The following is a 14,687-nucleotide window of genomic DNA, read 5'->3' on the forward strand; positions in this document are numbered from 1 at the left end:
AAAGTTATTTTTCAATGAATTAGATAACAAAATTCAGTGTGGATAATAGTGGCAGATAATTTAAATACCCCAAGTTTAGTGTTGTGCTTTCTCCAAGTTTGGTGTTGCACATTGAATGCAACAATACTGCAGTTAGAAAAATTACCTATGAGATAACCAGACGTAGCATAGTTTGATTAAAGTACAAAAGAAGACCTGCTGTAAAACTGATATCAAGTGCAAGACTTTTCCATTCAAGAAATAGCAAGTATCCAGAGTATAAAGGACTCATTACAACTCTGGTCTTTCTATTAAAAGTAGATGCTTGAAAATTATTTATTTCCTTAAAATATAAATTATCTTTTAAAGTACCCAAAACCGTAAGGTATAAACTGAAATATCAAAATGTCTATTGGAAAAAACAGCAACAAGATGGCTTTCATCTGAAATGTTCTTGTTTTAGAGCCACTTTTCAAGAATAATTATTGAATTGAAGATTTTTCATGCCTTTTACCTATGGTTGATTACACACATGACTCAATTTAAAACTGTGCTATTCAAATTTAAGCTATTGCTTCCAAAAAATATGAGTGTGTCAATAATGTGCAATGTTTAAGGATTAAATAGCAGTTTTTTTTATAATTGCATCTTCAGATGAAATACACAAACAAGATTACACCACCTTCAGTTGTATACTGCAGCAACTTCAGTCCGCACTTTACTATAATTTCTAAAATATCGAAGGTTCAAATTATATTTTTCGTTTTTGTTCTAAATTAATTAGTTAATACAAGTATAATGGTATGGTGCTCAAAATCAATTTGCTACATTAAAAATGCATCATACTTTGTAAAACATCTGGCATAATACAAAGACAGTAACTGTAGCATTTAAAGGTGACATAACCAACATTACATGATGGTAGTCATTATCCAACCAAATAGTGGATTGTTTCTTTTTTCAGCCTTGGTGCCAAAGAATAATCTCAAGCTGTCAGCTATTAAGTACTCCTGGCAGCACATCTCCCAAAAGAAAAAATGTGCAAAACTTACATCATTCTCATTCATCTCCATTTCTAGCCACCAGCTACATTTTCTAACCAGTTTGTTATTGCTCCTCATCTAATTCTATCAATCTTACCAACTCTGTTCTAAATTTTAACGCTGATTTCACTGGCAATTTGTCTTGTGTCTTGCTTCAATCTCCTTAATTTCTCTCCAATTCTTTGTACATTTTTGCCTATTTCAGGTTCTTTCCAACACCAAGTAAACCTTTATATTTCTCTATTTTAATTTGACATTTCTACCCCCCTTTCCCCCAATTGTGCATCTGTCTCTATCTACTTGCCCAACCTTCTCCGTTTCTATTATGTTAAACAACATTTTGACCGTTCTCTCTTCAACTTCCATTATTCCCTCTTTTAACATTCCTTCTTCACTCTAGAACAACCTTACACAGAGAGTTGTGAGTGTGGAAATTTTCACAGAGAGAGTTGTGAGTGTGGAATTCTCTGCCTCAGAGGGCAGTGGAGGCCTGTTCTCTGGATACTTTCAAGAGAGAGCTAGATAAGGGCTCTTAAAGTTAGCGGAGTCAGGGGATATGGGGAGAAGGCAAGAATGGGGTACTGATTGAGGATGATCAGCCATGATCATACTTAATTGCGGTGCTGGCTCGAAAGGCCGAATGGCCTACTCGTGCACCTATTGTCTAATCTCAAAGACAGATGCAAGTGAAATTTCTAATCCAAGTGTACATCCAAAATGTAAATATAAAATTATTGATGAACATTGAAATTAGGAAAGAACCAAACCTTTGGCAGCATTGGAGTATCTCTTTTCTTCTTCTTTTCAGTGTTTAGATCATCCAGCTGATCTGGCTCAAAAGTGTAGAGTTCAGTTAGTTCATTCATTGTGAAGTGACGCTCAATCTGTTGCTGGTCGACCACGCGGAATGAAAGTGACTGTTTTGTTACTTGTCGATCATAAATCTTTTCCTCCATGGTTCCCTGGAGTTAACATAGAATTTTATATTTATCCAGATACTCTTTATTCCCATGCCCTCCATAATCCACCCAATTGTAATGGGCAATTGTATGAGTCCTGTTGTCAATTTACTTATCTGACAAGAGTAGGTTAGGAGAATAATAGACTAAGTTATTCCCTGAAATCATGTAGGATTTCTTATATACAGTGCCCTCCATAATTTTTGGGACAAAGACCTATCATTTATTTATTTACCTCTGCACTCCTCAAGTTGAGACTTGTAATAGAAAAAAAATCACGTGGTTAAAGTGCACATTGTCAGATTTATTAAAGGGCAGTTTTATACATTTTGGTTTCACCATGTAGAAATTACAGCTGTGTTTATACATAGTTCCCCCATTTCAGGGCACCATAATGTTTGGGACACAGCAATGTCATGCAAATGATAGTAGTCATGTTCAGTATTTTGTTGCATATCGATTGCATGCAATGACTGCTTGAAGCCTGCGATTCATGGACATCACCAGTTGCTGGGTGTCTTCTTAGGCGATGCTCTGCCAGGCCTGTATTGCAGCCATCTTTAGCTTATGCTTGTTTTGGGGGCCAGTCCCCTTCAGTTTTCTTTTCAGCATATAAAAGGCATGCTCAATTGGGTTCAGATCAGGTGATTGACAGCCATACAAGAATTGACCATGTTTTAGCTTTGAAAAACTCCTTTGTTGCTTTAGCAGTATGTTTCGGATCATTGCATTGCTAGAATGAACTGCCGGCCAATGAGTTTTGAGGCATTTGTTTGAACTTGAGCAGATAGGATGTGTCTATGCACTTCAGAATTCATTATGCTACTACCATCAGAAGGTACTGTGAGCCAGTACCTTCACCAGGCCATAACACCCCAGATGAGGTGGTATGCTTTGGATCTTGGGAAGTTCCTTCTCTCCTCCATACTTTGCTCTTGCCATCTCTGCGATATAAGTTAATCGGCCACCAGACCTTTTTCCAGAACTTTAGTTGCTCTTTTAAGTATTTCTTGGGAAACTGTAACCTGGCCATCCTATTTTTGCAGCTAACCAGTGGTTTGCATCTTGCAGTGTAGCCTCTGATTTTCTGTTCATGAAGTCTTCTGCGGACAGTGGTCAATGGCAAATCCACAACGGACTCCTGAAGAGTGTTTCTGATCTGTCAGACAGGTGTATGAGGATTTCTCTCTAATTATAGACAGAATTGTACAGGGTCTTGGTGAGACCACACCTGGAGTATTGCGTACAGTTTTGGTCTCCTAATCCGAGGAAGGACATTGTTGCCATAGAGGGAGTACAGAGAAGGTTCACCAGACTGATTCCTGGGATGTCAGGACTTTCATATGAAGAAAGACTGGATAGACTCGGCTTGTACTCGCTAGAATTTAGAAGATTGAGGGGGGGATCTTATAGAAACGTACAAAATTCTTAAGGGGTTGGACAGGCTAGATGCAGGAAGATTGTTCCCGATGTTTAGGAAGTCCAGAACAAGGGGTCACAGTTTAAGGATAAGGGGGAAATCTTTTAGGACAGAGATGAGGAAAACATTTTTCACACAGAGAGTGGAGAATCTCTGGAATTCTCTGCCACAGAAGGTAGTCGAGGCCAGTTCATTGGCTATATTTAAGAGGGAGTTAGATGTGGCCCTTGTGGCTAAAGGGATCAGGGGATATGGAGAGAAGGCAGGTACAGGATACTGAGTTGGATGATCAGCCATGATCATATTGAATGGCGGTGCAGGCTCGAAGGGCCGAATGGCCTACTCCTGCACCTATTTTCTATGTTTCTATGTAATTCTTCTGTCATCAGCTGTGGAGGTTTTCCTTGGCCTTCTAGCCCCTTTGCAATTAGTAAGCTCACCAGTACTCTCGTTCTTCTTAATGATATTCCAAACAGTTGATATTGGTAAGCCTAAGTTTGGCTGATGTCTCTAACAGTTTTATTATTGTTTCTCAATCTCATAATGGCTTATTTTACTTTCATTGGCACAACTTTGGTCCTCATGTTGATAAACAGCAATAAAAGTTTCCAAAGGTGATGGAAAGACTGGATGAAAGACCATGTGCTGAGAGCTCTCTTATACCTGCATTACGGAGGCAATGAAACACACCTGAGCAACTACAAACATCTGGGAAGCCATGTGTCCCAAACATTATGGTCCGCTGAAACGGAGGCATTATGTATAAACACAGCTGTAATTTCTACATGGTGAAACCAAAATGTATAAAAATGGTCTTTATTAAAATCTGACAGTGCGCAGTTTAACCACATGTAATTTCTTCTATTACAAATCACAAATTATGTAGTACAGAGGCAAATAAATAAATGATGGGTCTTTGTCCCAAACATTATGGAGCGAACTGTATTACATTACTTCAAATTTATTTCTGTAATGTTTAGCAGATCAAATTATCAAGCAAATTTGGTGGTAATCTGTGATAATTATTCCAAAATCACAATTGAAAAAGCTTAAACATTAAAGCCAGATAACTGGAATGCAAATGAGTTTCCCTTCATATATTTCTTGGAACAGTAGTTGTTGCCCAACTGACACCACTTACAAAATATCTTACTCATGATATCAGCTCCTGCTTCTGTAGTCCCATTTAATTTTATCGCTAACTGATGATTAAGATGTGGTAAAACTATATACTTAAAACACAACAAAATACAGCATTAAGTAAATATGCATGATAATTTATGGATCAGCAGCATGTGACATAACAAATTATTTCACCCATAAATTAAATTCAACAGGATGATGTTAAATAAGAACTTATTACAAACGTGTAATCACAATTATCACAAGTATTTAGGAATTTATTTCCCTCCCACAAATGTGTTAATAATCTCAGAATAAAAATTCTGCACCTAAAGGTATTCTGTCCTTGTGTGACCAGTGAACTTTGTTGATGATATTATGGAAGTGGAAACATTCAAAATATGGAATTTAAGCGTACAAAGAAATTGTGTTTACATTGAATTCGTGCTCAACTACTTCACACTGCTATCTGCTGTAATTTGGATAGAATTTAAAAAGAAGCAAATAAACTTCAGAAAATAAATCGTTTCTGCCTGGCATTTCTTAAAATCCAAAAATACATCAATTGTAGTGGTACTCAAACTTCAACTCAATTACTTCAAATTTGCGACAGACTCCCCTCGTGCCAATTTCTTAAGGGAAATAAGCAAAAGCTAATATAACTCTGCCAAAGTTAAACAACTGAATCCAATAGTGAAACTGTGGCTTATTTTGCTCTTGCTTTATCCATATTTTCTATTTCAAGGTTCAAATTACCTTTCCATGCTTTTTTAAAGAAATTGAAGGGAATATTTCATAACCAATACATAAACCAAGAACACTCTGAAGAAATTAGGGAGACCAATAAAAGGACAAAAAGAAAGTGAGAAGTAACTTTAAAATGTGATTCATGATTCCAATTTCAAGGATGCTTCATATTTGCTGCAAAGGCAAGGTTTCTTTAGTAATTACTAGAAAAACTGCACCCACACGTTTTGAGAAAGGCGCATATCAAGAATTTATTTCCCTATACACATTTAGATTAGTTTTGAATACACTGAGAAAAGAATAGTAATCTATTTTTTCAAGTCGAAATATCTGTTTGCACAAAATTTTATTTTTGATTTTTGATGATAAAAAGTTTCACAATATCTAAGCATTAATAGAGGAACAAACTTCTTACACATATTTTTGTGAAAAAATTGGGTTCAATCCACAGCACCATTACAAATGATTTCCCACCACTCACAAATTATGTGCAATAGTGTCCATTCAAACTATCTTTACAAAAAAGGAAATTATGCATGCACATAAAGGTATGTCATTTTTACCTGAGCCAAGAATCTGTACACAAAGACTGGCTTTAACTGTCCAAAACGATAAACTCGAAAGATGCTCTGGATGTCATATGAAGGATTCCAGGAGGCATCAAAAATGATGACACGGTTGGAAGCCACAAGATTAATCCCCAGAGATCCAGCTTTTGTGGAAATGATGAATAGACGACCCCTTTCACAAACAATTGCACAGAGATAATCAAAGTTAACAAATATAAATAAACATTTTAGTGGTGCATTCAAGATAACACTGTTATACTGGCTCTCTACACATTATGACAGTTGAAAAAGTCAAAAAACATACAAAAGGAGGGAAAAAGAAACTAAATACAACCCTAATTCCATACAATTTCATTTATAGAGAACACCAAGCAAACATGACGAGAAAATGCTCTGATCAGGAAGCATTCATGGAAAAAGAAGCAAAATAATTCAAAGAAAATGCATTTTCTGCTCCTTGTTCAGATTTTAGTATATTGATTTTGTTTTTGTAATAATGTAGTATATGGCAGTTATGTAAACCACCTTTACAATTCTATTATGATACGCTTGCCTACTGTATTTTTATTTAGTTTAAAATGATTACATTTTTCTCTTTGCAATATAAAAAAAGGGAAATACTTATAGAAATGTTTAGAAGATCTCGTGAAAAGATTTCAGTTTCATTTGGTCAAATTCATTTTTTACAAATCTTTGTCCAAATTTTTACTCTGCAATTAATTATTGGCAATGCCAACTGCTCACAATTAAAGTTATATAGCATGAAAACAGGCTGTTTGGCCCAATGCCCACCGTTGCCTACTTGATTTGCCTCCATCTGTCCATATCACTCTAATGTTGTTGCTACATTGCTTAAATGTGTTTTAAATATCATAATCAATGTAAGTGATCAACATCCAGCAATTCCAGACACAATTAGGAAATACAGAAGATGCTGTCCAGTCTGCAATACATCTTCACAAACTTTGCAGTACTGTTAATTGCCTCACCAAGAAATTGAACTAATAAGGCACAATAAATTGTGAAGTTAGGTTAGTGACCCACTGAATGTACCAGGAAAAATGTGAAGCTGACACATTAAAGTGCATTTGAATTTTTAATAGAGTAATTATTATCAAAAGCAACCCCTTGCCACCCAAACATTACAAGTGTATGGACATACCCCTGCTGTCATTAGTGCTAGTAATAAACCAAAACTCCCATTTTTCTTTCCCTTTATTTTGCCTTCTGTAAGTTTTCATTGAAATTAATATTCTATCTTGCAGTTCCTCCTTTAGATTGTGCATCTTAATAAGGATTCATCAAATTGATTAAGGCATGCTGGTGACTCCCTATTTACAAGTTCCAAATTTCCAGAACAGAAGGCATACATTACCTACTAATAATCTAATTATCCTTCTTTATGCTTGCAACCATAAGTATAATGAAGGATAAACACCACACATTCAACATTAAACAAAGTTCAGGAACAATTTATGCTGTGTCTAAGAATTTATTTGTATTTATATTGTTGTGAGGTAGTAAGCCAGATCAGCCAATCCAGTCTATGCTGGTTCTCAGAGCATTCTCATCAATCTTAAGCCATCTATTGCTCCATAACCTGTCTCTCTTCCATTAATATACTTATACTGTATGTCCAAAAATATTACAATCATATTTGATATTCATCTAGTTAATAAAACAATAAAACATTAAATTCAATGTATATACCAGGTATTCGTAGAACATGCAACAGTACGGTATAGGAACTTTGGCCTACATTGTCTGTGCCAGACATAATGCCAAGATCAAGTCTTACCTGCCTGCATGTAATCCATATCCTTCTATTCCCTGCCTTTCCATGTGCCTTATATGCATCTATCGTATATCTGCCTCCACTACCATCACCCTCAGCAAAAAAATTTCAGGGCACTCACCACCCTCTGCAAAAAAAAAAACAAAAAAAACTTGCCCCGTACATTTCCTTTATACGTTGTCCCTCTCACCTTAAAGCTCTATTCACAATGTTTCACTAAGTATGGTCTGAACCGGTTCAACATCCAGCATTGTCTTCGTGCCTAAGATTTCATAGAAAACTATAGAAAAGTACAGCACAGAAATAGGTTGCATCATGACTGTGCTGAATATGGTGCCAATTTAAACTAATCTCACCTCCCTGCACATATCCTTTTATTCCCCGCCTGTTCACGTGAATGTCTAAATGCCTCTTAATCATAGCTATTGTATCTATCTCTACCACTGCCTCTGGTATTCACCACTGTCTAAAAACTTGACTTACAAATCCCTTTAAAAATTTCCCCCTCCTATGTTAAATCTTTGCCCATCAGTGTTTGACATTTCCATCCCAGGAAAAAGACTGACTGACCCTATTATGGTCAGATTTTTGTATTCGTCTATCAGGTTACCCTCAGCCTCCAACTCTCCAGAGAAACATATTAAATTAGTGAGTTATTCAAGCATATTAAAAGTGAATTCCTAGATTAATCTAGTATAATCAGCTTGAGCAATGCCATTCAATAATCTGTTAATATTTCAATTATTTTTAAACACCAAAATTAATTTTCAATTAGTGAAACTAATTTTTACATTTCTTTCATTTATGTAAAAATTAACTAGATATTTGCAGAATTTTGACATCAAAAAGCTTTTCAGTCCTAATACCTGACATTTGTTTCATCGTTGAACTCTTCTGCCCATTTTTTTCTTGTTTGTGCACTTGTGGATCCATCCATTCGATAGTAATCTATGTTTCTGTACCATTTCCCTTCACCTGCAATTTAAAGTATTTAATTGTGAATCGAATACTATTTTTATACCATACTCATAACTAAAATGAACTTATTCTTCACAATCAAACCTGTCCAGTAATTACAGCAGAAAGTTTCATCAAGAAAGAGACTAGAACAATTTTTGAAGCAGCATTATGCAGCTTTCTGGGGTCTCACTCATCAATTTTCAGGTGTGTTAGACAGAAGAAACATAGAAAAATAGATGCCATTCAAGCCAGCACCGCCATTCAATATGATCATGGCTGAATACAAGCCTAGTCGACCCATTCTTTCATCATATTTCAGTCCCGCCATCCTATGCTGCATTCCCTCAATAGCAATAATGTCTTTCCTCAAAATAGGAGACCAAAATTGCACAATTCTCCAGGTGTGGTCTCACCAGGGCCCTGTACAACCGCAATAGGCTCTCCTTGCATCTAAACTCGCATGAAGGCCAACATGCCATTAGCTTTCTTCACTGCCTGCTGTAACTCCATGCTTCCTTTCAGTGACCCGGGTCTCATTGCACCTCCCCTTTTCCTAATCTGACACAAAGAAACATAGAAAATAGATGTAATAGGCCATTCAGCCTTTCAAACCAGCACCGTCATTCAATACGATCATGGCTGATCATCCAAAATCAGTACCCCGTTCCTGCTTTTTCCCCAAATCCCCTGATTCCTTTAACCCTAAGAGCTAAATCAGCTCTCTCTTGAAAACATTCAGTGAATTGGCTTCCGCTGCCTTCTGTGGCAGATAATTCAACAGATTTAAAACTCTCTGGGTGAAAATGTTTTTTCACATCTTAGTCCAAAATGGCTTACCTTTTCTTCTTAACACCATTCAGATAATAATCTGCCTTCCTGTTCTTGCCACCAAAGTGGATAACCACACATTTATCCACATTACACTGCATCTGCCATGCATCCGCCCACTCACCTAACCTATTGAAGTCACCCTGCAGCGTCAGTATCCTCCTCGCAGCTCACACTGCCACCCAACTTTGTGCCATCCGCAAACTTGAAGATGTTACATTTAATATCCTCGTCTAAATCGTTAATATATATTGTAAATAACTGGGGTCCTAGCACCAACCCTTGCGGCACCCCACTAGTCACTGTCTGCCATTCTGAAAAGGACTCGTTAATTCCTACTCTGCTTCCTGTCTGCCAACCAGTTCTCTATCCATGTCAATACCCTACCCCAATACCATGTGCTCTAATTTTGCAGACTAATCTCTTGTGTGGGACCTTGTCAAAGGCTTTTTGAAAGTCCAGATACACTACATCCACTGGTTCTCCCTTATTCATTCTACTTGTTACATCCTCAAAACACTCAAGAAGATTAGTCAACCATGATGTCCCCTTCATAAATCCATGCTGACTTTGACCGATCCTGTCACTGCTTTCCAAATGTGCTACAATAACATTTTTAATAATCAACTCAAGCATCTTCTCCACTACCGATGTAAGGCAAATTAGATTCCCCGTTTTATCTCTCTCCCTCCTTTCTTAAAAAGTGGAGTTACATTGGCTACCCTCCAGTCCACAGGAACTGATCCAGAGTCGAGAGAACATTGGATTGCATCACAGCATGGTTTGGGAACAAACCCCAAGGAATTGCAGAGTTGTGGACGTAGCCTAGACCATCACACAACCTAATCTCCCTTACATTGAGTCCATCTACACTTCAAACTGCCCTGGCAAGGCCACAAACATAATCACCGACCAGTCTCAGCCTGGTCACTCCCTCTTCTCCCCTCTCCCATCAGGCAAGAGGTACAGAAGTTTGAAAATGCATACCTCTAGATCCAGCCATTATCAAGCAACAAAATCATCCTCTCCCCAACTAGAGCAGCCAACCTACCTCATTGGAGACCTTCAAACCATATTTACTGGACTTTATATTGCACTAAATGTTATACCCTTTATCCTGTATCTGTCTGTACATTGTGGGCAGTTTAATTGTGATCATGTATAATCTTTTCGTTAACTAGACAGCATGCAACAAAAAGTTGTTCACAGTACCTCAGTACACATGACAATAATAAATTAAACTAAACAGAATAAATTCAACCCAATTCATGTGTTAACATACACTATCGCACAGGTATTTTACCTGGTGAGACACAGGAGCCGGGCCCGGAATCACCCCATAGAGCCCGAAGCCTCCAAGTGGGGCAACTAGTTCCTCAGAACAGTTCTCCGGAGAAGGTTTGAGTCAAATGGCCTCAGGCCTGCAAGACGGCAGTCTGGCATCAGTTCAACGAGGGCATCGACAAAGTGAAGATGACAAAGTATGAAGAGCTGGTCATAGACTGCAGTAAGCAGGGCTGGAAGGCAAGGTGTATGCCCATCGAGGTTGGCTGCAGAGGTTTTGCAGGGCAATCGCTCTACAAAGCCTTGAGTGCACTGGGCATCAACGGAGTGGCGAGGAGAAAGGCCATCAAGAACACCACAGAGGCAGCGGAGAAGGCCTCGAGATGGCTCTGGATAAGGAGAGAGAGTCCATGGGGAGGAGCGAATGCCACCTGAACACAAATCGTGGTCTGATCAACCACGGCTGTCTGATGTTGAAAGAACCGATGACCCCAGGTTACATCAATGTTCAGGAGCATCAATTGATGTATTTTTAGCAATAAGATAATTGTGGTTTTGAAAGACAATCACTAGCTCCCGGGTTCACTACACAGCTATCTCAGGGTATGTCCTATGCTAATGCCATAAGCTCTCATAACTATCGTTCCATCATTCGTCAGATGTAGGAACGTTTACTGATGCTCAATTTGCATCTCCCAAGCAAATTAAGTTCCTGGCTACATCCAGCAAGACCGAGACAACATTACAAATGGACCGTCAATGTGCCAGATAAGTACTATTTGGTCTCCTGTGATGTCATTAAGTTGGAATCCATTTCAATCCACTTTACTTAATTTACCTCCGCCCACCAATGAAAAGGAAATATCCCAAATGTTGTTATTAAGAGCATGCATCATGGTAACCAAAATGGACTACTCTATGGTCTTGTATAATAAAAAATCTCTACCCATTCCTCCGAATCAATGTGTACATTCTCCATTTAATTTAGGGAATATAAATGTTTTCATTCATGTGGTTACATTCATTTCAATGCAGGAGGGCCTTGATTTCTGAAACCTAACTATTTTGTGAATCCCATCGATACCTCAGGCACGTCCTTTGTTTCCTCAAGCAAGCTAAGTACATTCTTCAGTTGTCAAAATATCAAAATTGTCTTCAAATAGCTGTTCACTAAATTCATCTTCTATTATGTATTCTAGAAGCTTACCCCCAACCGAGATAAGATCAGCTGGGACTCCCTTTTCTCCCTTCTCCCCACTATTTCTCAAAAGTTTTAAAATGCATATGCTACTCTAGATCCAGCCATTATACAAGCAACAAAATCATCCTCTCCCCAACTAGAGCAGCCCACCTACCTCATTGGAGACCTTCAAACCATATTTACTGGACTTTATATTGCACTAAACGTTATACCCTTTATCCTGTATCTGTCTGTACATTGTGGACAGTTTAATTGTGATCATGTATAATCTTTTCGTTAACTAGATAGCATGCAACAAAAAGTTGTTCACAGTACCTCAGTACACATGACAATAATAAATTAAACTAAACAGAATAAATTCAACCCAATTATTACCTGCCAATCCATATGCTCATAATCATCAAAGTGATGCAAGGTGTTTTCAATTGTGCTATCAAGCAGCATTTAATAATTAGTACAGCTTACTTTCATCAGGACTACTTGGCTCCAGTCCCCTTTGTTGCCTTGGTTCATATACAGACCAGAGGTAAGAGGAAAGTACCACTGATAAAGTCAGCACATAACCAAATGTGCCATCAGAAAGTTCAAACAAAATTGAAATCAATGGGCATCATGGCGAAAATGCTCTAGTTGAAAGCATGTGTTAACATACACTATCGCACAGGTATTTTACCTGGTGAGACGCAGGAGCCGGGCCCGGAATCACCCCATAGAGCCCAAAGCCTCCAAGTGGCGCAACTAGTTCCTCAGAACAGTTCTCCGGAAAAGGTTTGAGTCAAATGGCCTCAGGCCTGCAAGACGGCAGTCTGGCATCAGTTCAACGAGGACATCGACAAAGTGATGATGATGAAGTATGAAGAGCTGGTCATAGACTGCAGTAAGCAGGGCTGGAACGCAAGGTGTATGCCCATCGAGGTTGGCTGCAGAGGTTTTGCAGGGCAATCGCTCTACAAAGCCTTGAGTGCACTGGGCATCAACGGAGTGGCGAGGAGAAAGGCCATCAAGAACACCACAGAGGCAGCGGAGAGGGCCTCGAGATGGCTCTGGATCAGGAGAGAGAGTCCATGGGGAGGAGCGAATGCCACCTGAACACAAATCGTGGTCTGATCAACCACGGCTGGGTCGCCTGCGTGAGGGTGTCTGATGTTGAAAGAACCGATGACCCCAGGTTACATCAATGTTCAGGAGCATCAATACATGTATTTTTAGCAATAAGATAATTGCGGTTTTGAAAGACAATCACTAGCTCCCGGGTATCACTACACGGCTATCTCAGGGTATGTCGTATGCTAATGTCATAAGCTCTCATAACTATCGTTCCATCATTCGTCAGATGTAGGAACGTTTACTGATGTTCAATTTGCATCTCACAAGCAAATTAAGTTCCTGGCTACATCCAGCAAGACCGAGACAACATTACAAATGGACCGTCAATGTGCCAGATAAGTACTATTTGGTCTCCTGTGATGTCATTAAGCTGGAATCCATTTCAATCCACTTTACTTAATTTACCTCCGCCCACCAATGAAAAGGAAATATCCCAAATGTTGTTATTAAGAGCATGCATCATGGTAACCAAAATGGACTACTCTATGGTCTTGTATAATAAACTATCTCTACCCATTCCTCCGAATCAATGTGTACATTCTCCATTTAATTTAGGGAATATAAATGTTTTCATTCATGCGGTTACATTCATTTCAATGCAGGAGGGCCTTGATTTCTGAAACCTAACTATTTTGTGAATCCCATCGATACCTCAGGCACGTCCTTTGTTTCCTCAAGCAAGCTAAGTACATTCTTCAGTTGTCAAAATATCAAAATTGTCTTCAAATAGCTGTTCACTAAATTCATCTTCTATTATGTATTCTAAAAGCTTACCCCCAACCGAGATAAGATCAGCTGGGATATAATTTCCTAGCTTATCCCCACTATTTCTCAAAAACTAGTTAATTACCTAGTCCAATATGCTACACTATATCTAAAACAGGCCTTGTTACATTGTTACTAAATATATGCTCAGTACATTGCTTTATCGATAGAAAAATATGTTTTAAGAAAATGTAAAGGCATGTTGGTGGATGCAGAATAAACTATTGGTGGTGATTAGCTGATTAAATAAATACTCTAGCTAGGTTCAATCTTTAACAAAATATTTTCTTTGTTAATTAAAGCTGCATGATGCACAATTTATTTTCTGCAAAACTGAGGTTCATAATGATGCAGGTTGGAAGATCAGATTGACACCCTAGCTTACGGAGAGGACCATTCAGTAGTGTGATGTCAGTGGGGGAAAAAAGCCATTACCGAATCTGTTGGTAGATGCTTTCAAGAGAGAGCGGCAGAGGGAATAATCAGGGTGAAAAAGGATGTTTTCCAGAAGCAGTAGGAAGAAAAGATGGAGTCGATGGTGGGGAGGCTGGTCTACATGGTGGCGCAGCGGTAGAGTTGCTGCCTTACAGCGAATGCAGTGCCAGACATCCGGGTTCCATCCCGACAATGGATGCTGTCTATACGGAGTTTGAATGTTCTCCCCGTGACCTGCGTGGGTTTTCTCTGAGAATTTTGGTTTCCTTCCACACTGCAAAGATGTACAGGTTTGTAGGTTAATTAGCTTGGTAAATGTATAAATTGTCCCTAGCGTGTGTAGAACCCGGATGTTTGGCACGGTGTAGGATAGTGTTAATATGCGGGGATTGCTGGTCGACGCGGACACGGTGGGCCGAAGGACCTGTTTCCGCGCTGTTTCCCTAAACTAAACTACATCCACAATTCTCTGC

General features: G+C 38.6%; 1 protein-coding gene across 1 annotated transcript in view; it reads right to left on the bottom strand.

Moving 5' to 3' along the window:
- atrx (ATRX chromatin remodeler) overlaps positions 1–14,687 on the bottom strand; it is a 225,058-nt gene that overhangs the window by 31,302 nt on the left and 179,069 nt on the right. Inside the window, 3 exon segments of the mRNA XM_055644141.1 lie at positions 1,790–1,984; positions 5,834–6,011; positions 8,501–8,609. Of these exon segments, the coding sequence (XP_055500116.1) occupies positions 1,790–1,984; positions 5,834–6,011; positions 8,501–8,609 (482 nt within the window).

This window comes from Leucoraja erinacea, chromosome 12 (assembly GCF_028641065.1).
Source record: "Leucoraja erinacea ecotype New England chromosome 12, Leri_hhj_1, whole genome shotgun sequence".
NCBI classification, from domain to species: Eukaryota; Metazoa; Chordata; class Chondrichthyes; order Rajiformes; family Rajidae; genus Leucoraja; species Leucoraja erinaceus.